Here is a 26,663-nt window from a genome sequence, read left to right as displayed (position 1 = left end):
AAAACTAAAAGCCCTGTGGTGTTTTGGTCAACTAAGCGAACGTCAAACATGATCTCAAGTGTCAAGGTTCATTTTTGGACCCAATTTTTAAATAAAAGTTCAAATATGATATATCCGTTATTTGAGCGGGAAAAATTGCTAAAGTAGTTGCAGTAACATTCTCTTTCGTGTTATTGAGTAAAAACAAAATTTCATTAAACATTTTAGGACCCTATTCTCTGCGTGCACGGAAGGGCCGAATAGGGCGATATTCAAAACTGAAAAGGCAATAGATGGCTCTTTTTCAGTGGTAGTAAAAACGAAATCCTGAAGCATAGAAAGCACCACAAAAGATGAACTAAGTACAAAAAGTTAGGTATTCACATTTCGCTTGATTTCTAATCAATACTTTTTTGATCCAGTTTCCTAATTGCAAGTAATTAACGTTTTTCATAATTTTCCATACATTTTGACAGTTCTCGACTACCATTCTTCCATGCACTTGTGTTGAAAGTTTGACAAGTTTGAAAATCCAGCGTAGCGTGATCAGTGAATGGAATACAAACAACAGTGTCGCCGCTCTTTGGATTCATTTTTTTTTACTGGCGTAGATGCAGGGGTATATCCGGTCTACTGTGAGCCAGTTTCAAATGCATCATCATTTCCTTCATTGATCTGCATTCTGACGTGGCAGGCGCCATTGTTGCCTGAACATAAAAGATCACCAGCACTGATACACTGAGGGTGTCTGTTAGCTCAAAGCAGTCATCTGGTTGGTTCCTTGTGTAAGTGCAGCTGATCTGGCGATACTGGACGGGCGGCCAATCAAGTTCAAGCTCAAGCTATCAGGCAACGAGATTCATCATCCAATTATTGATACTAAAGCAAAAAAAAAACGGAAAAAAGCGGTGACTCTGCAGAATGATTTCTTTCGTAAAAACTTAACCCATCGAGTTTGAAAAAATAAATTTTATTACTTATATCCAACACATCTTCGCGATGAAAGTTTCACCTTGTTAAGCTCCAAATATTTTTTAGTGATTTACTTTTAATTTTCCTCAAATTTTTCTCGACTTTACTATTGTTAAAATACGTGTATAAGTTCATCGGATAATAATGGGGAATCGGTTAATATCTGATTCTTTTCCTACTTTTGATTGGTTAGTAATCTTAAAGACATGCGTAGTTTCTCTCTTTTCTCTAGGACTTTACAAAAAGGATGTACGAATATTGTGTTAAACACATTACCTGAAAAACTAACATGCGATTATACTCTGTTCAGTACGGTCGTTACAATGATTGCTTTTGCATCTGGGTTATTGCTTGAGAATCTCAACAAAGTTTTTCATTCGAAGCTGCTCTTCGCGGGTTTCATAAATATGTTAATAAATAAAGAACAAAATAAATAACATTGTGTTTCGACATAATTGTTCATAAATAAAACAGATATATATTGCGTGAAAAATAAATTATCAAAAACAAATCAACAGCACTTATGGGGAGTCCAACATCATTTTGGATAAGGAAGGGGATTAGGGGTGTGATTTGTTCAACAAAACTGAATGAAATCTTTTAAATACGTCCGAACATTATCGGTTTTGGGTGATGCTTTTTTGGACTAGACGGTTGTTAATACACAGTGGGCGGCGCAATGCTCAGGGTTTTGAATTATACATTCCGAGTGATGAAATGGAATTCCGCAGATTGACTCACGATGAGTTCTGGGTGAGAGTGTTGCTTGTTTGTTAGATGAAGTGAGTTAATCCTAAGAGAGATTGATTTTCTTTTAGTATAAATGTTAAATATGATCTCACTGTGGTCGAATTTCTTTTTCGATTTCACGAAAAAGATTACACTTCCAGTGCTTCCTACGTTTCGAGTTTTGGTTAATCTCATTTTCTGGAAGGGGATATGATGTTTGGTACCAGTTCAAAGGCTACCGTTTCGGCTCGCTAGATAATAGCAAATATGTTTTTTTCTTCCTATATACGAAAAGAAGTTCCATCTTTAGCATGGATCGATTATACGAACGATAGCTTCCAGGTTAAACGCTAGTATCTTTAGCTGCTTGAATCCCTTCTTCGTAACTACATACTAACAACTAATGGCTACTGTTACAAAAATAGTCATATCAAAAGTTAGACTTTAACTTTAGTATTAGCAGTAGTACATGAATAGAATAATTATTGTATACGTAATTCTGTAATCAGCCCATCGGAGATCAACAAGCAGCTCTCGTTCACTTCCGTCCATCTTGCTGTTGTTGCTGAGACGACCCATCAGATGCTTGTTCTCCTGAGGCGTTCGTCGTCGAGGCATCTCCATTGCTGGCCGAGTCTCCTGCCTGTTGCTGTTCCGTGGTAGCATCCGTGGAATCTGTCGTCTGATTACTGCTAGCGGTCGCACCTTCAGATTGGTACTTCATTTCCAAGAAGCTATCACCATTGAAGCGGTTCTTTTCGTCACTGATATCCTGTGATAGGGTGAACGAGTTGCGTACATGTGTTTAAAGGGTTGAGCTTATCTCGGACGGTTAGGCTTCAAAGCGTTCGTTATTCGACAGTACTTACATGTGAGTTAATGGGGCAAATCATGTGTTTAATGTACAACGTTCAAGGGTGCAATGTTAGAGCGAGAACTAATACAATATGATATTTGAAAAAAACATTAATCGTCTGAAATATGGTAACACAAGATGCAAAACTATGGAATTGCCAGCTATATTTGAAAGGAGTGTTGAAAATTATGGGAGAACATAGAAAATTGAAACCTGATAGTTTTATTTACAGAGAATTTTCACTCAAACTGGTTTACATATAAGACATTCTTCAATTTTAACTCCATACACAAGATACCCATATTTGTTGCCGGGATACACAAAATAGCTGGGAATGGCCTAGTTTAAATCCAGTCACTTATCATCCTAAATTGTTCCAACTATCAATGTCACATCTGTTGACTAATACGTGTACATCGGCTTGAGGTGTAGATGTATCGAAAACACTTCCTAAATCTTCAAGAGCGCAAATTTGGGGCACCAGACGACTGTTGATGCCCAAAACTTGATAGATTGGCCACTAGCTAATTCTATATGACTAGTGCGAAGGTCACGTTCCCGAATATGAAAAACTCGAATTCCACTATTGTTGGAGCAATAGATATAGCACGGAAGAACAGTATATGTTTCAAAGAAGAAAAGATTTCAGCTTATTCTTCAGTTGGCACCAAAATTTTTCTATAAAAGAATAGCTGATGATGAAAAGAAGGCAAAATTTCTGATACAATTTAAAATTCTTTTTCCGAAAAAAGACTTAACATAGGCATAAGCATTGATGCCGTACAATTTGTACTTGCTACTCCATGATTGATCAAAATAATCGAAGTTGCACAAGGAATCAAGAGATGTAACTTGGGAGTAGCTTTCCATCTTCAATGTACACTTTCGAAAACTCCAAATATTAAAAAGTCAATAACGGCGCCGGCCACGTCTTTACGGTCATCGAGGGAAGGGAAGAAATGTTAGTGTGGCATCCATTGTTACTAGAGACCGAAATCACCTCTGCATCTCCATGGTTGTCATGGGAAGGAGTTAGGTCAGCGGGGAGCAATCATAACCGCATGTTCAGGATTCACCTTGGTAAGTGATGCGATTCATGCAACCTCAATTCAGAAAATCACCTATCAGTACTCAACATCAGGTAGAAGGAAAGGCATGGAATTTTTAATGTTAACCCTCTCTTTCCCACAAGATTTTTCGTAGTTAAAAAATAGCAAATGTGATATCTGGATAAATTAGCAGAACAAAAAATGTTGTACTCTAAAATTTGAATAGAATTTAAAAACTTCTTTTTATGGATCATCTGTGATCCATTGGGAAAATGACTGCAACTAGGGTGATAAAGAGCCATAAATATTCTTCCGTTTATATTTTACTCATTACACAAAATCATACATTTTATTTGCACTCTATGCTCTTCACGCCTCTCGTCAATTTAATATGGTGGTATTTCTCCAAGAATACTGAACCGATTTGTATGATTTTTTCAGAATAGCTCCTTAATACCTGGCATTGTATAGTAGACTTTTTTTTAATAAATTGATTAAAAACAAAATGGCCGCCAAAGAAATTTTATATGAAGAATGTCGGTCCCCCAAGGAACATCGGAATATCTTAAAAACTAGATAACCAATGATTAATATCAACGCGGGTTCTTAAACTAGAAGACTTTTTGGAAACCTTGTGAAAGAACGGTGCAAAAATATCGAGAAACAAAAAAATTATCGCGATTTGAATATTTTTTAGCGGTAAAAAATGAAACTGCCGTTAGAGGGGTTCAATTATAGTACATAGATGATCCGAAATGTAGGCAATTAATCAGTATTATTTCATTTCCAAGTACATTCAACAGGATCGTAACGAATTTGTAGAAAATTCGATAATGAAATGATGACAACAAATAGCTCTAGACAAAAAAAGATTTACAAAATCGGGTAAGTACTGTAGTTGAAGCCGAATATGAAGGTTAAACTCTAACAAGTTATTTAGTTTTGGAGTTTTTTCAAATTAAAAATACCTTAAATCGCGAAATACGGCTAAAGGTAGGCAATTTCCTATAGACATTCTATATTATCAATAGTAATTCGTTAATGATGCCTAATTGAACATACTTATGAAAGTTTCGTCAACGGAATCGTTTTCGGCGATTCCATTTTTGAAACGATCGCATTTTTCTTGCTTATGTCATTTGCAGAGATCATCAAAGACACGAATCTTTGGTAGTGTTATCCATAATGATAGAAATCATTGCTTTGAAAAGTTGACAAATTTATGCATTAAACGCAATTTTCGCAAAAGTCTCAATTTCTATTAGCTAAGAAAGAGAAGCACCATTCATGCATTGAAAATATTCTTTCCATAAATTCGTTTCGATGATTCGCTCTTTTTACGAGGAGGGTCATTTCGATCAATGTTACGTACTGGATTACGGTACCTAGATTTTGGAAAGACAATGGTTTCGTGATTGAACTGAAGTACTAGAACTCCGATAATCTAATGAGACCTCCGCCTCGTAAAGTTTTAGTTTTGTTTCATTTTGATCTGTTTTCGACCGTTCCGCTGTGGAACAGGTTTGAACTAGTAATCCTTTATAAGAGAGATTCGCGGAAGCTGACATTTCTATCAAATGAACTTTTCTTGAGGAGTAATATAATCCGCTTGAAATTATTTTGGTAAAAATCATTTTGCATGAAGCAAAAAGAAAATTAAATAATTCTTCTTTTTTAATTTTTTTGTCAATGCGATATTTAGTTTTTTTTTGGCTGTTTATTAGTTTGTATATGTAGCTCAAAGATCTATAAAGCAACAAAATACACTTTTTAGCAATGAGGAAGTCATGTCCGTGTTACAATATTATTCTCGACGCCGAGCAAAATCACCACTGCTGGTCTGTTGCCAAATCATTCTATTTTACTTCCGCTTATCTCTCTATAAAGGATCACTAGTTTGAACCGGCTTATTCCAGCGGTTTTCATACCGTGCTTCGCGGAGCACTCTGAACGATGTGCAAATTAGCGGGGTACAAATTAAAAAGGGTTCAGATTAAATGTGGTCAAACCAACGGGGGTACCCGGTACCTTAGATGTTTTTACCAAAGCGTTCAATATGGCTGGACGGACCTGGTGTAGTGGTTAGAACACATGTCTCTCACGCCGAGGACCTGGGATCAAATCATATCCCCGAGATAGTCATTTACGAAAAAGTTATAGTGACGACTTCCTTCGAAAGGGAAGTAAAGCCGTTGGTCCCGAGATGCTAAAAATCTCGTTAATAAAGAAAAAAAATAACACTTGGGCTAGGATTTCGTTATTAGATGTTTAAAAATATTCTGTCGGGGAAAATTCTCTCATACATTTTGTATGGGACAGTTTTAGCTGCAACATTGGGGTTTCTTGAATTCAATATGGTGAAAAATCTCAAAGTTGAAGATATCCTATTTACCCGGACAGAATATTTTGTAACTTTCTGGTTGTGAAAAAGGTTTGTCGGGATACTTTAAATGTCTAAGGAACATGTAGCCTCGATAATAATCGAAATTTTAACACCTTGATATAAAATTAAGAATATTTCACGAATTCTATCAAAATTATGAATATTTCCGTGAGTGCTGAACTAGTAGTTGATCCATTCAAGATGTTTCACCTAAATCTCGTAAACAGTCTAGATTTCAAACAGAGTGATGATGAAGAACAGGTGCTCCGCGCAACAATTTTATTTCAAAAAGTGCTCCACGAGCCAGAAAGGCTGAAAACCCCTGGCTTATTCTATTTTAGAAACATAACGAACATGGGGTTCTAACAAACGATTGACAATAGGGATATAAATCAGATAAGGATACAACACCTAAAATATGCAACTATTTTTCAACTGTAATTTTGTGTTGGTTATATTTGTTCGTCCATTTATACACCAAAAAAGCAATGAAAATAAAAAATTTCGAACAATAATGCGTTTTCTACTTTTGCATCGAAATCACATTTTTTCAGGAGTTCATTTCTCGCATAACTCATGATCTCGCCCTAAAAGCCATTGGTTACCGAGTTCGTAGCTCATTGTTTTTAAGGAAATGAATGAATCATAGTGAACACTATCACCACTTGGTTCTGCAATGGCTTTTGGGGCAAGGTCATAAATTAAGCGAGCTTTGGTAACCTTTTTAAAGACTTTCTAAGATGAATATCTAAGGATTTTGTTTTAGGCTTTTTCAAGAATTCAACCTGCAATTTTTCTAAGCATAACCACAGAAATTATCTCAGAAATTACACCAAGACTTTTCCACAGAATTTGTAAAAGTTTTTTTTTATTTATCAGCCTTTCAGGAATTTATCTTATGATTCTTCCATTGTTTTTTTATTCTTCTTTTATTATTTTATCGGCGTGGAATTCTTGTGGTTTTACCCGGAAAAATCCCAGAAAGAATTCCCTCAAAAAGTCTAGAACAGCCTATGTTGCTTTTGTTGAAAGATCTCCTAGAGGCAAAAAGAAAATAGTCTGTGGAAATTACTGGTTGTTTAGCGTTGAAGTTCTCAAGGATTTCCTAGAGAAAATTGTTTAGAAACATGTTTGTAAACATCCCTTAATCAATGTTTGAGAAATTCTTGTAAGCATCCCTTGAAAAACCGCTGTAAGAATTGCTGGGAAAATCGGGGGAGGAGTTATTATATAAATTTTTGCATGGATCTCTGGAGAAGCCCCAGAAAATAAACCAAAATAGTATCTGAAAGTTTCTTTGAAGTTTAAGAAATTGCACACCAGATTTCGCTGCAAACGAAATAAGCAAAAAAGTGACTTTAAAGATCATTTTGAATAAATACGGTCTTTGCAGACCTTTTTAATAAGGTACCGCGGGGTAAGTGAAAACAATTGATATATTTTACTGAATATGTGAATTAACGTTTTAAAATCATGCGTAAACCTTTGAGGCCATTGAGAACATTACGATAGGTTACAGATTTCTGAGATTTTTCAGCCATTTTTGCATAATAGAGTGAAAAATTGTTAACCTGTCAACTGTTACTCTGTAACAAGTTGGCGGCGTACAATCTTATTTTAATATTTTCAGTTGAAAAAAGCTGCGGAAAATAATTTCCTGTACCACTTCTTAGTTGTCCTCTGTGACAGTTTCAAACTGCAATAAAAAAAGTTTTAGAATTAATTCGACGTAGACCTAAAAATAACTTAATTTAAACACCGTCAATTTTCTTATCTGGTGGGGCAAGTGAAAAGTTTATCAATAGAGATGGAATTTGAGTTTTCTCTTTAAGTAGCCATAAGTAACCATGGTAACCAATTATCATAGAAAAACATAACTTGCTGATAATTCAAGAAACACTATACTCAAGCGTTAAAAGCTATTAGAAATCATGGAACTTCTCTAAAAGATGTTGCTAAACATTACAATATTAATATGTCTGCTTCAGGCAGCCAATTAAAAGGAAGACGTTGACTGAAAAGTTTGCAATATTAGAGAACACACGGAAATCTCGTGGAATGTCTAAGTAAGCTAGTTCAAAACATAAAAATAGGGTATAGGTCTATCCACATAAAAAAGATTCTAAATACGTTATTGAAGGATACCGTTTGATTTTTCCCGAAAAGTTATCCGACGTCATATTCGACTTTCTCAAAAACAAATAACGAGCGGTGGAAATTCTACCGAGCAGAAATGCATTTGCTGTCCTATAATGTAAGAACTAACATTGGAAATGTTGCAGTTATAATGTTGTCGAATCATTTCAACTAACATAATTAAACAGAAGAAAATTCAAGTGAAAAGAATAACATTTTCTTTGTTTACATGTTACTTATGTTATTGTTCATTGGGAAGCCTTAACAAATGTTAAAGCTAATAGAAATCGTGAATATAACTGTTTGTTTTTGAATTTATTGTTCAAAACGGTAAACTTTTCACTTGCCCCACTTTTGAGGCAAGTTAAAAGTAAGGAGACATTTTTCAAAAACTTTTTCTGTATTTTTTTCTTTAAATTTTCATCAAAATCAATTTTAACATGCTGCTCATTATTGGTGGGATTTACGCTAAAAAATATACACGACCTCATTTGTTTCAATTTAAAAGTCTCTAGAATTTGAAGAATCTCAACTATGCGAATTCCATTACCCACTTGCCCCACGGTACCTTATATGATAAATTTGAGCTCCCTTAATCCGAATATGCTTGTAAAATTCTTAACAATGCAATATTTATATAAATAACGAATAGTGAAATTTCAAGAACTACGCCGAACACGCCTAAATGTATGCAATTTCCTAAGGAATTCAATTACATCTAACAGAAATTCAATTATTTCAACCATATGAGATTGGTACGAGTTTTGGTGATGAAATCTGGTTTAGGGATATATCTCAAGCATCCTCACAAACTTTCAGGTTTATACCATGTTCAAATCCTTGCTTATAAATAGAAGTTCATAGGTGTTTGTCAATACTGCACCGTGCATGATTTTGAAATTTTACGTTATTTTCATAGTAATAAACATTCTTTAACGCAAAAAACTTCACAACACACAATTCGACAATAGTTACGACAAGCATCGTTCATTTACTGCAGCTTACATTGATATTTGTGCTTCATTACGAATAAATAAAATCGTGTGATACGATGATCAATTTCACCCTTCTGATCAATTACACCCGATTTTACGGTACACTTTCCCTAATCGGCATAGGCCTATTCAGATGACGTTCAAAAACAGCTGATCGGGGAGCTCTTTGACAGTTCTCTATGAAAATGACAGCCTCGTGTATGCACCGGTCATCCACCGATGTAAACAAATGCATAGACGGACCTGTCACATGAAAAGGCCTATAGTAGTGGCTAAAAAAAAAACCAACCGTCATATCAAACTTAAAACAGTTCGAAGATTTATTAATAACGTTCAAAAATCCGTCATCATCGAATGATGAATGTTCGATGAAACACTGTGTTTCGGTTGGAGAATACAATACAGTGAACATATCTCGCATACTCTGAGATAACGCCCTAAAAGCCATTGGTAGCCACGTGTGTAGCTCGTTGTTTCTGAGCACAAGAAACAATAAGCATCCAAACCAACATCACAGGCAGGTAGATAATGATCTTTTCTTTCCCATAGCGTTGTTAAATAACATGAAAATCCATTCAAATGCTCAGAAACAACGAGCTACACACATGGTTACCAATGGCTTTTAGGGCAAGATCAGAAGTTATGCGAGATATTATCGTGTACATTTCTAGATTAAAAAAAACTGCTTTTGAAAATTTCGAAATCAATTACATATCCTGTCTCTTTAAGCGGATATTCGAGCTTACCTACAATATGCAACCATTTTTCAAGTGTTATTTTGTGATCGCTGTTTTTGGTCTTCCACTTATACATAAAAAATGCAAAAAAAAAACACATTTCGATCAATAACTTGGCACTTTTTCCCCGAAATCGTCTTTTTACCAAGAGTTCATTTTGTGATTTTTTCTATAGATTTCATGAAGAATTCCTGCAATAATTTTGTTGTTTGTTCAAGAATTCATCCTGAAATTTGTCTAAGGATATCCACAGATAATACCTCAGAAATACCAGAAATACCATTACTCGGGAATCAGGAATATCTCCTGAAGAACCTGTGAAATACTCGCTTAGTAATCTCTGAAAATTTCTCTAGAACCGTTAAAAATAGAGATTTTTTAGAGATATGTATTAAAATACTGAGCATGTTTTTAACCCCTTTTGCGTCCACGAATATTTTCAATGTTTTAAATGATAAAAAATGCTTTAAATAAGTGCTGGAACAAAAGTTGTCAGCAATGACTTAAATTAAATGATGTCGTAAATCTAAAAATCGAAATAATAAAAAATGTTGTAAATGAATAGTGAATTGATTGTTCATTAATAGTTACACCATTGGATCAATCAATAGACTATTTGAGTACTTTAATGAGCTCTCAAGAGCATTCGAATATCTACTTTACGATATAGAACTAAATTGATGTATGTAGGTATGCTGAATTCGGTGAAAAGTGCTTCACAGACACCATGAGCGTTGGTCTTGAACAACATGAAGGGATCAATTGGGAGTGGGTTCAAACGTAATATATATTTGCATGCAAATCTTGTATTCTTGTATTCCATAGTTCGCTTTTATGTACAAGTGAAATATGTAGTCCCTGTGATGTGATTATTACCTATAATGAATGATCTTAATGGTTTTAGTCTTTATTCAGTTTTGTTAAACTTAACAATATGTATGTATGCAGGATTATATAAAAGAACGAAACAAATTTCAAATGGAAGGCCTCGATTTTTTCGTTTTTAGTTCTACATGTTTGGCAAGTTTTCTTCACATTATTGCACATTATAGCCGTTGCTTTCATTCTTACCAGATGTATGATAATCATCTCATTGTTTAACTTTGGATAAACACATCCAAGTATCTAGGATAAATTAACAATTTAAGTAAGGAAAAACATTTAAAACAAACAATAAGCGTAATGATTAGCTCCGCAGCATTCGTATTCACAGCTAATTTCAAATCAACAAGTAGCTAGAGATCCGGTCAAAGCGTTTCGTATTTCAAGGCCAATGTCACGGTTGAACTGCGCTGAGGAAGAACGCAATTCAATCGCCGGTTGATTTATAACGCATCAATCGGTACTGGGTGCTTTTACCCGTTTGCGAAGGATACCGGTGGAACGATTGCTGATAGTTATTACCATGGGCGATGCGTCCCGTTCCGCCTCCGGTCGAACCGTAGATATCGAAACTGCTCGCACTGAGCGAAGCGTGCCGATTGAGGAAACCTTTCGAGAAAAATGGCGCTCTTCGCTGCTGCGTGCTATTGTTGTTATTGCTATCACTAGTGAAAAGATTGTCGTTATGATTGTTAGTATCTTCGTGACCACAGCCATTCCTATTGTTAGCGAAATTGATGGAGGCAGATGCCGATATGGTGCTAGTAGAGTTATTATGGTTACAGTTTTTACAGTCGGATTCCGGGCAGTCCCGGTCGCCCGAGGACATGCGAGAGGAGTCGTTGTTTACCTTGTTTCGTACTAGATAGGGTAGTTTGTCGCAGATCTTCAGCCAGTCACGTGGCAGAGCCCATGAGTGGGGAGATTTGGAGTAGTAGATCAAACGTTCGTATTCGTGAACGATTCTCACTGGAAAGGCAAACATCCGTTGGGAAATTATTCGACGAGTGAAAATCAAATAGTAAATTACCTGGAGTAGAATCGTCCTTCGATGTTGGCGTGGCGCCAGCGCCATCCTTAATACCCTCCGGTGCGCTGTCTTTTCGCGAGAAATGGCTTCTTCTCGAACGGCTCAGTCCGTTGTTCGCCGGCGTAGATGTTACCAACGTCGAGCTGGAAGAACTTGAGCTATCGCCCGATTTCAGACCGCCCCCACCACCAAGAGTTGGTGGCTCGACGATGAAGACATCGTCGTCGACTTCAATGCAGTTGCCGCCCATCGATCCCATTCCGCCAGCCATCGCATCCAAACCGACGCCGCTGTCCACGAAGGGCGATCCGGTGATCAGTTGATGCTGACCGGGCATCGGCGTTACTGGCGATGCTAACGAGCTTGGCAAATCAAAACTGGCTCCCATCTCGACCGATGCCAGGAATTCGTTACTACTGAAATAGTCGTCCAGCACCAATTTAGCAACCTGCAAAAAATGAATGAACAGTAATGAAACTGTAATTTAGCACCAACCGTTTCAAGTTTGTATGGGATTTACTTGAGCTTGATTCCGCTCGGGGTTACTACTTTAGTATCGCCAGATCAGCTACACTTACACAAGAAACCAACCAGATGACTGCTTCGGACTAAGAGGCATCCTCAGTGTGTAAGTGCTGGTGATCTTCTATTTTTCGGCAACAATGGCGCCTGCCACGTTAGAATGCAGACCAAAAAGGGAGGAATTGATGTTACATTTAAAACTGAACCACAATATAAGACCGGATATACCCCTTCATCTACGCTAGTTCATGCGGGAAGGTATAGGGGTAAAGTAATTTTATGACAGAGAGGTGTACTTTTTGGTTAGCAAACTGCTTGATACTTTGGCGTAGTTTTTCAACCAAGAATTTATCTGAATAACACCTTTAGAAATTACTCCAGCCATCGATTTGTTCGATGATTCAACAACATTTTTTTAGAAATTTCCCAAGGTAGTTACCAAAGAATTTATCTAGAATTTTTTCCATGGAATTTTCAAGGACTTTTTCTACCTATCGCTTGTCTGCTAAAATTTTTATAACGCGAGTTTTGGTTTTTCTTATTCAACATGAAATATATCGCGTCCAGATTAACCCTCTAATACCCAAATTTTTATGTTCGATCTTTGTATCATTTTTCGGTATCTAAAATTGATCTAAACACGTTTTGGACAATGATTTATTTTTATTCGTAAATTTATAAATTTTGGATTTTGATTTTTCTAATTTATTTTACTTTTAAGTAGCCCTATGCTTTTTCATTGTTTAAGCCTCTTCTGGGTACCGATTTTTAAACAATAATAAAAAAATAAAAATGTGAGTTTTTGCAGTACTTTGAATATATATATATATATATATATATATATATATATATATATATATATATATATATATATATATATATATATATATATATATATATATATATATATATATATATATATATATATATATATATATATATATATATATATATATATATATATATATATATATATATATATATATATATATATATATATATATATATATATATATATATATATATATATACACAGTTAAACCTCCATGAGTCGATGTTCCATTACTCGATATCGACTCATGGAACCATAAGAAAAATCCAATGTCATGGTTACTATGATGGTCCCCTCAAACGACTCTCCATAGCATTGCTGTTCCATGACTCGTTATTTCCATGAGTCGATGGTCCCTTCAATATCGACTCATGGTTGACTGTATATATTTTTTTAAATGGAACATATTTTATTTTCCGTGTAACTAACGTAAAAATCGATTTGTAACTATTTTAATTCAACCAAGCTCTTCTTCTATGATAGGTTGATTGTAGAAAAATATAAAATGCACAACATTTGTACAACCCAGGCATTTGTAGGTTGTAAAATAATACATTTTTTTCAAAAATATATAAATGTTTTAAAAGTGGTATAAAACTTTCCTAATGTACGTGTTATGGTCCAAGCTTTAAGCCAAAAATATAATCAATTTTAAATTCCCAAATCAGAAAAAATACAGAAAAATTCCAAAGTGTACCCCGTCTAAAGGCGGGATTGAGTTTTAGAAGGTTAAATATAGAAAAAACCATCTTCGACAAAATTGTTTAGGTAATCAGTTTGAACACTTAGAAAGATGGCGTCTTCGGCAGAGTTCTTCAGTAGCACAAGGACTATCATTATTCTAGGCAAACGATTCGAGATTTTGCCACCAGGCTCCAAATTTTGAAATTATCTAGAATATGTTATATACCGATTGTGGTCTACTCGAACTGTATAAAGTGCGTTCATAATTATGCGGCTTCTATGTACAATTGTTGATTTTTCATAATAAAGGGCCACACTGTAAACAAAAACTGTCGAGTATTGTTTTAAGAAATTCTTGAGGAATATATTTTGGTTTTGGTGTCGATAATTATCTTTGTTGCAAAATAATAGCGTATTAATCACAACTGTTGTACAAAGTACAACAGCGCGACTGTGGAAGAGATTATTGGGGAAATCCTTGAAAATACACCCGATTCTGTTTTTGCACGGATTTTTTTTACACGGCCGTGCAAAAAAAGTTTTCATACAAAATTTTTCACCAAAACCTTATTTTTGCATGAAACGTCGAGAACTGGTGTTACTTTTTTTGCACGGTTTTTGAAATTTTGAACTGAAAACTTTTTTTGCACGGTACGCATCCCCCGTGCAAAAACAGAATCGGGTGTAACTAGGAAAGTTTTGCTAAAATAAATCCTACAGTAATCTCTGCTGAAACTTATGTAAACGTTCCTCATTGTCTTGCTTTGGTAGCGTCGGCGATTCGTGTGTATCGTAAAGTTACGGAATGTGAACGCCAGTGTCTGCATATTTCAATATACAGTCAACAACACCGATCCTCAGTAGGCTCCGTCATCGTTGAATTCTTCTTTGTGTGAATGTTTGTTTGACAATATATGCACGAATCTGGTAGAACGTGCATTCAGTTTTCCAATTACTTTTGCTACACTAATTCTCATCCACTACTGACATTCAAATTCAATTTCACTAGTGAAAAAAATCATTTCCGTCAGAATACCCCACAAAACATCCGAACGCACTTTTAATCATGTTATTTTTGTCGTATAAACTGTAAAGTGATATCTGTGCATTCAGTGTTTGACATTGTCTCTATCGAGATGTTAATCGAAACCGATAAACCTAAGAAGATACGATTTTATCCAAAAATATAATTTCTTGTCGACGGAGATTGCAAAGCAAACAACAGACAGTCTATTGAATTCATCATCCAGCCCGCTACAGGGCGACCGAAGACCGTTCGAGATGACGTCGGTGCTGTGTGATGTGTGTGTACAGAGCATTGTTGCCGAGACCGATCGTGTTTTACTGCTTTGGTGGATGCAACAAAATTCTGCATGTACGATGTTCTGATCTGACTAGAGCTGGTGCCAATGCACTGAAAGACAACGTAGGTCTAAAGTACATGTGCTTTGACTGCAGGAAAGCACAAATATGCCTCAACAAACTGCAGCAAAAATGTTCGGAATTGGTTGAAAAATTCGACGCACGGAATTGTAAGTTCAACGATTTGACGTCGAATGTTGAAAGTGGAATCAAAACGCAACTTCAGGCATTTGAAAATAGCATATCCAGAATCGAGTCAACAATTCATCATCAGCTGCTAAACAGCAACAGTTTTCTGAGCGCCGCTAATATTAACTGTATTAGCGATGAGGATCAAGAAAAAGAGTCTTATGCTGCCGTATGTCGTAACAATATCAATACGAAAAGGAAAAAGTCCACATCAGAGAAACCTACTGATAGTAACTCAGCTCAAACTCAGCATGAGATTGGCGGAACACTGCGATCTGGTAAACGCAGGTTGCCTGTACCAAGAATTGTTGTCCAAAGTGATGCAGCTTCTTGTGCCTCTACAAGCCATTCAAATCCGCCAATATCACCACTGGTTAAAACAAAACGCATTGAGAGATTTGAAAAAACTGTTCTGTTGCGTCCCAAGTGTAGTCAGCAATATGAGGTCACTAAATCGGACATGTGTGATAAACTAGATCCCATTGCTTTTGCGGTTAAGGAAGTGCATTTCCGAGATTCCGGTGAGGTTACCATTCAATGTGACTCGAAAGAACATGCATCGAAACTTGTTTCTGCAGCCACTGATGCACTGTCGGATAAATACACAGTTGAAGTTATGAAACCACTGAACCCAACAGTGAAGCTGATTGGTCTAACTAGCAAATTCGACGAAAGTGTTCTAATCCAGAAAATCAAAACTCAGAACAATCTTCCATCTACGTTCAAAGCTTGGTTAATACGCATTGCAGAACCACAAAATAAGAATTTAAATAAATTCAATGTTGTTCTTGAACTTGACGCTCCATCTTTCGATGCAATTATGAAACTCCAACGTGTCTATATCGGATGGAAAAGATGTCGTGTAGTTGAGAATATCAACGTTAAACGCTGCTACAACTGTTCTGAATATGGCCATTTGGCATCTTCGTGTGAAAAGCCTGTCTGCTGTCCAAGGTGCGCGGAATGTCATGAAATAAGCGAGTGTGTCTCAGATTTTGTGAAATGCGTCAACTGCGACAAGATGAATAGCCTGCGAACTGCGAAGTCGGATCATCTGGCTGATATCCATCATTCCTCCTGGAGTCAGAAATGCCCTATTTATATCAAGCGTTTCAACAAGGCACGTCAAAATATAGACTACTCCATCTAGCAATCAACATTACTTTCCCCGCTAGCAGTGCGGACTGCGGACCGTGCTCACCAATCTTCTGTGGATGATCCTGTTCTTTCAGGTAAATATAAGATTGGTATATGTCCCGCCGAAGTGGGGACGACCGCTACACTTAGTCATAGGAAAAAATCGATCTTGCAGAACTTGACTCTAGTGCAGAGTAATACGTCATCTTCCGATGTGGCTCAACTTTCGACTGATCAACCATCGCCACTCTCATTGTGTGCTCCTGAGCAAATCAACGATCGTGTTTTCGACCAGTCTTCGGTGGATTCTCCTGTTCTCTCAGGTAATTATAGGACTGGTATATGTCTCGCCGAAGCGAGGAAGACTGCTACACTGTGTCATAGCGAGAACCCCATCTTACAGACTTCACTGCCAGTGCAAACTTATACGCTCGATGATACTCAACCACCCACAGACAAAACTGCGTTGCAATCCAGGAGCCCGATTGTAAACGATACAGAGGGAAAGTTTACGACGAATAATGAGTCCCACGTTGAGGGTACTCACGGCAGTCTCAACATCTTCTACCAGAACGTGAGAGGTTTGCGCACGAAGGTGGATGAATTCTTTCTTGCTGCAACGGATTCGGATCACGACGTGATTGTTATCACCGAAACCTGGTTGAACGAAGACTTCATCTCACAACTTTTGTTTGGCGACAGATTCACTGTATACCGAAAGGATCGAAACGCTGAGCTAACCGGCAAAAAACGTGGTGGTGGTGTTCTTATCGCCGTTTCGAACCATCTGAAGTCTAGCTCTGTAGCTCTCACCATGCATATTGAACAGCTATGGGTTCGCGTTACTACAGCTAGCAGTAATGCTTACATTGGTGTAATATACATATCCCCTGAACAAGCAATGGATTCCAGCAACATTGAGAAACACATAGAATGTGTCAGTCATGTTACCGATCGTTCGGGGCCACGTGACTCTATTCTCTTATTGGGTGATTTTAACCAGCCTGGTCTGGTTTGGAAAACTGATTTCAACGATTATTTTTACCCCGACCCAAGTGAATCAACTTTCAGTAGATCTAGCTCGGCACTCATTGATGGCATGTCACTACTCAATATGAAGCAACTAAATCCAGTTGTGAATCACATGAATCGTAAACTGGACCTTGTTTACTGTAACGAACAATCCGCTAGGCAATGCAATGTTACAGAAGCAGTTGAGCCGCTGGTTGAGATTGATGCATTCCACCCGGCATTATTGGTTTCCTTTAAATGTCCGAGAATCGTGTCTTTCGTAGAATCTGCTGTAGTACCTCAGCTCAATTTTCGCAAAACTGATTTTACTGCGCTAAATCATGCTCTTTTGGAAACCGATTGGACAGCACTGCACGCTGCAGACAATGTCAACGAAGCTGTTCGAATTCTGACTAATACTCTCACTGAGTTGTTCCGTGTGTATGTCCCTTCACATCGAGCCCTCGTAGCCCTCCATGGTCGAATTCTGGGCTAAGAATTCTGAAAAGAGAGCGGGCCAGGTATCTGCGTCTCTACTCTGCAAATCGAAATCCAGCCACCAAACGACAGTTTCAGATGGCCAGCAACAGATATAAGAATAACAATCGCTTGCTTTATTCGCTGTATGTACAGAGAAAGCAAAATGAACTTAAAAATAATCCTAAAAAGTTTTGGTCGTTCGTAAATGAAAAACGTAAAGAGAATGGACTTCCGGCCATTATGTCCTACGGTACTGACTCAGGAGCTTCTCCGGCTGAGATATGCAGACTCTTTGCATGTCATTTTTCAAGCGTTTTCAAACCAGGCGTGACATCGTCGCAACACATTACTGCCGCTTTGCGGAATGTTCCGGAGGGTATACTCAATATGCAAAACATTACGTTTTCTGAAGAAGATATCGGTAGCGCCATTAATAAACTTAAGTCTTCGTATCAGCCAGGCCCGGATGGTATCCCGCCAATTGTGTTCAAAATGTGTGGAACTGCACTTGCTGGTCCATTGACAGCAATTTGTAATTTATCAATGGCACAATCAGCTTTCCCAGATGAATGGAAAGAATCGACTCTGTTTCCTGTGTACAAAAAGGGGGACCGTGGAAACGTATCTAATTACCGTGGCATTACTTCATTATGCACAGGCTCTAAATTGCTAGAAATTCTTGTGAGCGATATGCTATTCCACGAAATTAAAAATCACATCTCGTGTGATCAGCATGGATTTTATGCTGGCAGGTCAACGGTCACAAACCTAACTGAATTTACTTCATTTTGCATACAAAACATGGAGAGTGGAGCTCAGATTGATACCATCTACACAGACTTGAAAGCTGCATTTGACCAGACCACTCGTTGCTGCTCGCAAAGATACAACGGATGGGTGCCGCATCAAACTTCGTCAACTGGCTGCATTCATATTTAACGAACCGTCGTCTGTCTGTTAAAATAGGAACATCTCAATCCAACTATTTTTCCAACAGTTCTGGTGTTCCCCAGGGGAGCAACCTCGGTCCACTGCTATTTTCTATGTTTTTCAACGACGTTTGTGCAGTTCTACCGCGTGGATGCCGGCTCATGTATGCCGATGATTTGAAGATATATCTCGTCGTTAGATCATCTGAAAACTGCCAGGAGCTCCAAAATTACGTTGATAGTTTTTCAGATTGGTGTGAAGTCAACTTACAATCAGCACGAATAAGTGTTCGATAATATCTTTCACACGCAGAAAAAATCCAATTATCTGGAACTACAATATTCGCGGAGAGCAAATAGATCGAGTGGCTGTTATCAAGGACCTTGGTGTACATTTGGACACGAAACTGTCTTTTAGAGAGCATTACTCCATCACAATTGCCAAGGCAAACCGAAATCTGGGTTTTATATTCAGAATCTCCAGTGAATTCAGAGACCCACACTGTCTCCGTGCACTGTATTATTCTCTAGTGCGCTCTGTGCTCGAGTACGCTTCTGTGGTTTGGAGCCCGTACACCGGTATTTGGACATCTAGGATAGAAGCCGTTCAATCTCGATTCATCCGTTATGCGTTGAGGTTTCTTCCATGGCGTGATCCCGCTACTCTTCCGCCGTATCAGAACCGATGTCGACTCCTTGGAATGGACACATTACAGAGGCGGCGACAACTTGAGAGGGTATTGTTTGTGCAAAAACTGCTAATAGGTAGTATTGATGCACCTAATATTCTTTCGCAAATCAATATCAATGTAGTTTCTCGTAGCTTAAGACACACTGACTTTCTTAGATTAGATTTAAGACGTACTGATTATGGTCAAAATGAGCCAATTCGTGTAATGTGTTCTTTGTTCAATCGTGTGTACAATCTGTTTGACTTCTCTATTAGTACTCATACTTTTAGATATCGACTACTTGTTTCCAATGCGTTTGTTTAGTTTAAGTTTTATTCATGTAGACAATGATGTTAGATGAATGTAGCAAATAAATAAATAAATTAACTCTTGCTAGGATCGCTGAAAAACTCCTCAACTTCTAAGGAAGTTTTGGACACTTGTAGAACATTTTGGTTAGAAAGAGTGTTGAAGTCTCTCCTGAAGACCGCTCATTGAAACACGTGACTTTTGAAAGACTTGCATTCAACTATAGACCAAGTCTCTAAAAAGAGACCAGCAATCAGCCCTGCTTTTGGAGAGATGCCCAAAGTCTGCTTTGCTAAAAAGTTTGTAAGGAATTCACCTTAATATTCACTGAGATTGTGTTAGGGCTTAGCGACAACATTTGTTCGAAATCCTAAAAATCCTTTTTGTCTGTTTAATAATGAAAAAGTTCTTGGATAGATTTCATACCCACATAAAGTTAGGTTACTTTCAAGAAACAAAACGTTTTAATAGTGTAAAATAAATCAAGCGAATTTATGAGGATGAAAACTCTTTAAATTAGTATCATTAAAAAAAATCCTACAATTGAAAAATCTTGTAATAATAAATCTTCGAGCTGTTTAGTGGAATGCATATAAGTAAATGGAAAACCGAATTTAGTACTATACCATTTAATTCCTCCACAGTTTGTATCCTTTGACAGATACTAGACTCGACTTAGTACACGACACTGAAGACGGCCTTACAGTTGAGGTCGAAATACGTAGGATACAAACTCTAGTGGAATTAAATGGTATACCTAGTACCAAATTCGGTTTTTCTTTTATTTATGTTGTAATGGGTCTACCCCGTTTGGCATAATACCATTTGGCATAATTCCGCTTGGCATACAGTCGTTTGGTATAAAGCCGTTTGGCATAATTTGAAAAGGAAGATACTGCAATGGTAATATCCGGGACCATAAGATGCGTAATAAAACATCATGTTCTTTTTTTTCAAATAACATGGGAATATCTCAAGCGTTGGCTACATTTCTGTTAAAAAATCCCGGACATAATGGCACCGGAAGTCAGGTTTCCTTTAAAAATAAAGATTAGAAGTATGTCCTATTAATGACTTACAGCGGAATACACTATCGCTCAAATTAAATGTTTTTTCACAATTATGCCAAACGACTATTATGTCAAATGGCGATTATGCCAAAAGACCGTTATGCCTAATGGCATTATGCACTCAAAAAAATCCAAACGTCATTACTACGTGAAAAATCACGTAGATCATTCCAAATTCATTTTACCTCCACTTCACCTGACTAAGATAAAGATCACTAAACCATTCATAACCATCAAATAGTGACTCGGTAATGTTTACTGAGGTTACCTATCGCGCTTACGTGGAATTCACGTAGGTGCCTGAGTTCATTTTGACATCTGCATAGTGTACGTACATTCGGTGTTGAGCTCAAATCCTAAGATGGCGCCCGCTTGATTTTAGAAGAACTTCAGAAGCTGCTGCTGCTTTAAACCCTGTGTAAGATTGATTTCAAGGTAAATATGCTTTGAATACCGAAGAATCCGTGCATTACTTCATATTTTATACGTGATTTATAACCTCTATCAATTATAGCACGCGAAGGCGACAACAAGACAGACCAAACTTACAACATTGGGGAAACGAACAGGAATCAAAATGCTCAGATTGACAATAAAAATATCACAATCTTTTAAGTTTGTTTACTTTTTCCAATTGGGAATTAGTTTTCTTCCAAAGCCTATTAGAAATAAGATTGGTCTTTATTACAGTTAAATTTAATGCAAAACCATCTAGGTCCTATTGAAACGCTTTGTAAAAGCTACCGGAAAATCCACGTAGCTCTTACGTTTAGCGACGGTGGAATGGACGAAGTCCAAAAGTTCATGCGTTCATTCTGGGCTACCTATGATTAACGTAAGAGCTACGTGAAAAGTGCGATGGAAAAAAATCACGTATGTTTTCACGTAACAATGACGTTTGGATTATTTTGAGTGTAAACATTTGTGCTTATTCTGCGCGGCGTGTGAGGTGAGACGTGTCGAATGAGGTGACAATTCTCGACTCGCTCCCATTTGATTAATATTAGTCGTCTCACCTCATCTCACTCGAGGTGAGAGCGACTCGTCTCGACTCACACGCCGCGCAGAATAAGCACGACTGTGTAAGATTGATTTCAAGGTAAATATGCTTTGAATACCGAAAAATCCCTGCATTACTTCATATTTTACACGTGATTTATATCCTATATCAATTATAGCACGCAAATGCTACAACAAGACAGACCAAACTCACAAAATCGGGGAAACATGATTCAAAATGCTCAGATTGACAATAAATATATCACAATCTTTTAAGCTTGTTTGCATTTTCCAATTGGGAATTCTTCCAAAGCCTATTAGAAATAAGATTGGTCTTTATTACAGTTAAATTTAATGCAACACCATCTAGGTCCAATTGAAACGCTTCGTAAAGGCTACTGGAAAATCCACGTAGCTCTTACGTTTAGCGACGGTGGAATAGACGAACTTCCAAAGTTCATGCGTTCATTCTGGGCTACCTATGATTTGCGTAGGAGCTATGTGAAAAGTGCGATGGAAAAAATCACGTATGTTTTCACGGGTTTATGGACAAAAGGTCGAAAGACATAACGTCAAAAGGACAAAAGGTCGAAAATGATTTGCTTGGTGATAAATTTTTACTTCTTCGAAAAAAGATTTTTGCCCTTTTGTCCCTTCTTTTTTGTTCTTCGACCTTTTGTCCTTTCGACTTTTTGTCTTTCGACCTTCTGTACCTTCGACTTTTTGTCTTTCGACCTTTTGTCATAGATTCGTTTTCACGTAACAATGACGTTTGAATTATTTTGAGTGTGCCAAACGACTGTATGCCAAACAGCCTTACGCCATATGGCAATATGCCAAACGGGGTAGACTCGTTGTAATAATTAGCCTTGGAATGTTTAAAGAAAAAATTGGTAGAGCAGCAAAAGGACCAGATACAAAGAGAAGAGTCTTCAAGCTCTTCGATGGCCGCACAAAATAAAACCGTTTGAGCCGTACCTTGGGCGGGCCTGCCTTATACATACCCTCACTAAGTCGAAGCAATCTCCGGTGATCTTGATGCTGTGCCTTCCAACATTGACGGTATACTTGAATTCACCAAGCGAGGCATCGTTCGTTGAAAAACTGTGCAACAACAGTCCAGCCTGTTGGCCATTGTTCTGGGAGCCGTTTCGGGTGAGCTTGGGGTGGGTGTACTGCGGTTGGGTCTGCTGTTGGTACATTGCATTACTGCTCAGGTTCAAACTCAGTCCAGCCGGCGACTGTTGCTGATTTGGCACATAGGAAACAGCTCCGTTGGGATTGCCCATCATTGAGACGCGTTGAGCACTCGGCATTACGGCGGCATCCGAAAGCGAACGTCTCGGGTGGATAATCTCGTCGGAAGCCGACGAAGCCAGCGAACTGCACGACCCGTCCTGAGAGGTTTCCAAGCGCACCGGAGAGGCATTCCGGCGGATTGTGTCTTCGATTAGTTGCTTCGCGTAGCTGGAAGAAATAGACGATAGTGAGAATTGAAGATCTAGCTATTTTGATTGAGAACCTACTTAATCTTCTCCTCGTTGGGACCGGTGATTTGAACAAGCCGTTCCTTGGCACCCGGGTTCACTGCAATTCAACGAAACAATAGCATTATCTGTCTACGCTTTACAAAAGAACAGTTTTCAGTCAGAGTTAGCACATGGCACACAAAAATTGTGAACAAAGCCAAAACGTATTATGAGGTGAGCAGTGATGATGTTCCAGCGGGCGACGAAGCGTGCATATCTGCTGGTAGCGTGACAAGTTCACGTGCAGCTAATTTAATCAATAGGGCACAAACCACACAATTCCGTACGTGCTTTTATGAGTATGGAAGCCTGCAATGACCTTGAGTCAGCTTGCCAAAATGTATGTGGGAGTATGTGAAGATGATTCGTGCGTAAAAACATCATGTTTAGTGCGTTTGCTGGGCCCCGTTGCATAACGAATATCTAACTAATAATATTGGTCTTGCGGCTTATATTTTGTATATTAATCATTTCGAAATGTCGGCTGTTTGGGCACGTCAGGAGTTAATCATCAATGTTAACTTCCTTTTCCCGAACAGCCTAGATAGCCGTGTAGTGTCGGTAGCGGTTGTTTCAATTGGCTAAGAATTAACACTACGGACTGCCTGTTCCGGTGGTAAAAGTCCATCTCACAGGTGACCCCTAATTCATGTCGCTTTAAGCTTACCGTGCCTAAGAATGAATGGTTAGGGGGGTCTAAAAAAACCTTACCGCAAACGGAGCCTGTGGAGTACCAGGGCGCCCTCTACAGTGTTGTGCCCTTCCTGTGCTACCCGGAGCAATGGTGCAGGTGACCTTGTGCTTCTCCGAGACAATCGGCTTCTCTTCTTCAGTCTCAAACCTGAGGCTAAATAAGGGTGGGATTATAAGGATGTTGTAAATTAGTTTAAATTTTTCACCCTTATGGCTTCGCATTATGCGTTTTTTTTTGTTGGGGCAGCAGGGACGAAAGTCCAGGGGCTTAACGGACCCCCCCCCCCCAGGACCTCTGCGAGTTGGGGAGTTGCCCAGGATGTGGTGAAGTTCGCAGTGGGCTCTGATGAACCTTCATAAAAACCACAAAAATCCGAATGCAACTCTGTCACAGCGACCGGTGCCGCTTAAAGTACCCTAGCCCAAACTAACAGGAGTGCCAACCGGCACATCAGGATTGATGCCAGTGAGATCCTGATTATGGCATACTGGTCGCGATACAAACGGACAAGGCATGGAATTACGAGTAGGAGTGCTTCGAGCACATTGGGACCAACGCCAGTACGGCCCCAATTATGTATACTGGCAGCGCACGATAAAGGACAAGTAACGGTATATGTACTGGATAATATGCTTTGAGGCTGACAGCGGCGACATTCTACTCCCTTAGTAGGGTCGGGTGACACTGGCCCGAAACGGCGAGTGGGTTAATGGCGCAGGCTGCCCCCGTCCCGTAAAACCGTGGCAGGCCTTAGAGTACGTTCCAAATCCGTCGCCTGGTTGTTCCAACTGGGCGGGAGTAGGCTCAGATGCCATTACCTGACCTGCGCCGATCCGGCTCTGAACATAGTACCCCATAAAGGACTATGTCAACCCTAGCATGGCCTCCCTGCTTGCATAGATAACCATGGGATTATAAAGGCGACTATTCCAGCGGAGATGGATAGCGGCTCTTAGGGGGACCCATAAGAGATGATCAACCAAAACAAACAACCAGCGGAATGTGAAGGAGAGGCTTCTGGACCTATCAGTAACCGGCTAAGGTTCCCGCCAAGGAAGGAGGCGACCAACTTTATTGAAAACAGTGTGGGCAAAAGCCTAGATACTGTGACGACGGCAGGCACTGGCCGCTCCAGTGCAACATGTGTGGTGACCGATGGCCCGGGACTAATCGAGGCCAAGGATCGCAATAGGGAGTACCTCCCTAAAATGCAGGTAGCTGCTGAGCAACTTGATGTCATCATCGAGTATGTTAAGAGCAAAACAAATATCAGCAAAGACTTGAAAACAAGTCTACTGAAATTGCGACAATCAGTCCTAGCTGCAAAGCAGGACTACGAGAAAGCCAAGGAACAACTTGGCAAGGTAGAAGGCCAAAAAGACACTAGGTCGTGTCAGACCGAAGTGTTTTCCTTCACAGGCAACGCGAATATATCTGATGATATTATTCGATATGCGATGCGGAAGAGGGAAGCTTCCGGGGATGAATACGTGGCGAAAAGACGTATGGTTGCTAAGGAAAAAGTGACCTACGCGGCCGTCCTCCAGAGCGGAAAAGCTGGCACGAGCCAAGCACCGCGATCAAGAGGACATGGCAACAAAGGAGAGGCCAACACCAAGCCTAAGGCCAAGAAAGCCAAGAAAAAGGAGCCACGGGTTAACCGGAACCAGGCAGTGCATCCACAGGAACCACGGGCGCAAGGCAACAGCAACCCGTGGATACGAGTTGGAAATAAGAAAAAACAGAGGAAACCGAAAACGGAGCCCAAGGAGAGCGCTAAACCGAAAACAGCGAAACGTAGGAATTTAGGCGAAGCCCTCGTTATCAAAACGGAGGAAGCAAAATACGCCGAGGTTCTGAAGGCGATGCGAAGCACAGAGAAGCTTTCGCCATTGGGCGCAGACGTGCGAAGCATAAGGCGAACTAGGATTGGTGAAATGATCCTAGTCTTAAAGAAGGACGCCAAGGAAAAGGGTGCAGTCTATAAGCAACTGGCACAAGAAGTACTTGGTGACGAGGTTGATGTAAGATCCCTTACTGCTGAAGCGACTCTCCAGTGTAAAAATCTGGATGAGGTCACCGATGCAGCGGAGGTCTCGGCTGCCCTCAAAGAGCAGTGTGACATCGACGTAGCCAGTAAGGCCATCCAGCTTAGAAAGGGCCCGCAGGGCACCCAGGTGGCGGCGATCAGGCTGCCGGTCGCAGAGGCCAACAAAGCGAAGAACTTGGGCATACTCAAGGTAGGCTGGTCGGTTTGCCGGCTGAGCATACAACAGCCTCCTGAAGTTTGCTTCAAGTGTTTCGGGAAGGGCCATAAGTCGTGGAATTGCAATGGTCCCGACAGAAGTAAGATGTGCAGAAAATGCGGCGCTGAAGGCCATAGGGCAAGCGATTGTAAGCAAATCGCTAAGTGCCTAATATGTGTCGACAGAGCAGACAACGGACAATTAACGGGCGGACCCAAATGTCCGGGCACAAGCGGAGTATCAAAGCAGCC

At 39.1% G+C, this 26,663-nt stretch overlaps 1 protein-coding gene across 2 annotated transcripts in view; it reads right to left on the bottom strand.

Annotated features, from left to right (window-relative positions):
• Positions 1 to 1,040: 1,040 nt before the first annotated feature.
• The window catches only part of LOC5568096 (eukaryotic translation initiation factor 4E-binding protein Mextli), a 49,720-nt gene continuing 24,097 nt past the window's right edge, over positions 1,041 to 26,663 (bottom strand). For both annotated transcript variants that reach the window (XM_021848303.1, XM_021848304.1), the window contains 5 exons: positions 23,470 to 23,530; positions 22,948 to 23,410; positions 11,749 to 12,196; positions 11,569 to 11,687; positions 1,041 to 2,452 (listed from right to left, as the gene is read on the bottom strand). In XM_021848303.1, coding sequence (XP_021703995.1) covers positions 2,219 to 2,452; positions 11,569 to 11,687; positions 11,749 to 12,196; positions 22,948 to 23,410; positions 23,470 to 23,530 — 1,325 coding nt within the window. In that variant the 3' untranslated portion in view covers positions 1,041 to 2,218. The remainder of the gene's footprint in view (positions 2,453 to 11,568; positions 11,688 to 11,748; positions 12,197 to 22,947; positions 23,411 to 23,469; positions 23,531 to 26,663) is intronic.

Source organism: Aedes aegypti, chromosome 2 (assembly GCF_002204515.2).
Source record: "Aedes aegypti strain LVP_AGWG chromosome 2, AaegL5.0 Primary Assembly, whole genome shotgun sequence".
Taxonomy (NCBI): domain Eukaryota; kingdom Metazoa; phylum Arthropoda; class Insecta; order Diptera; family Culicidae; genus Aedes; species Aedes aegypti.
The sequence above is the reverse complement of the archived record's forward strand: the minus strand, read 5'-3'. Positions and strand labels throughout refer to the sequence as shown.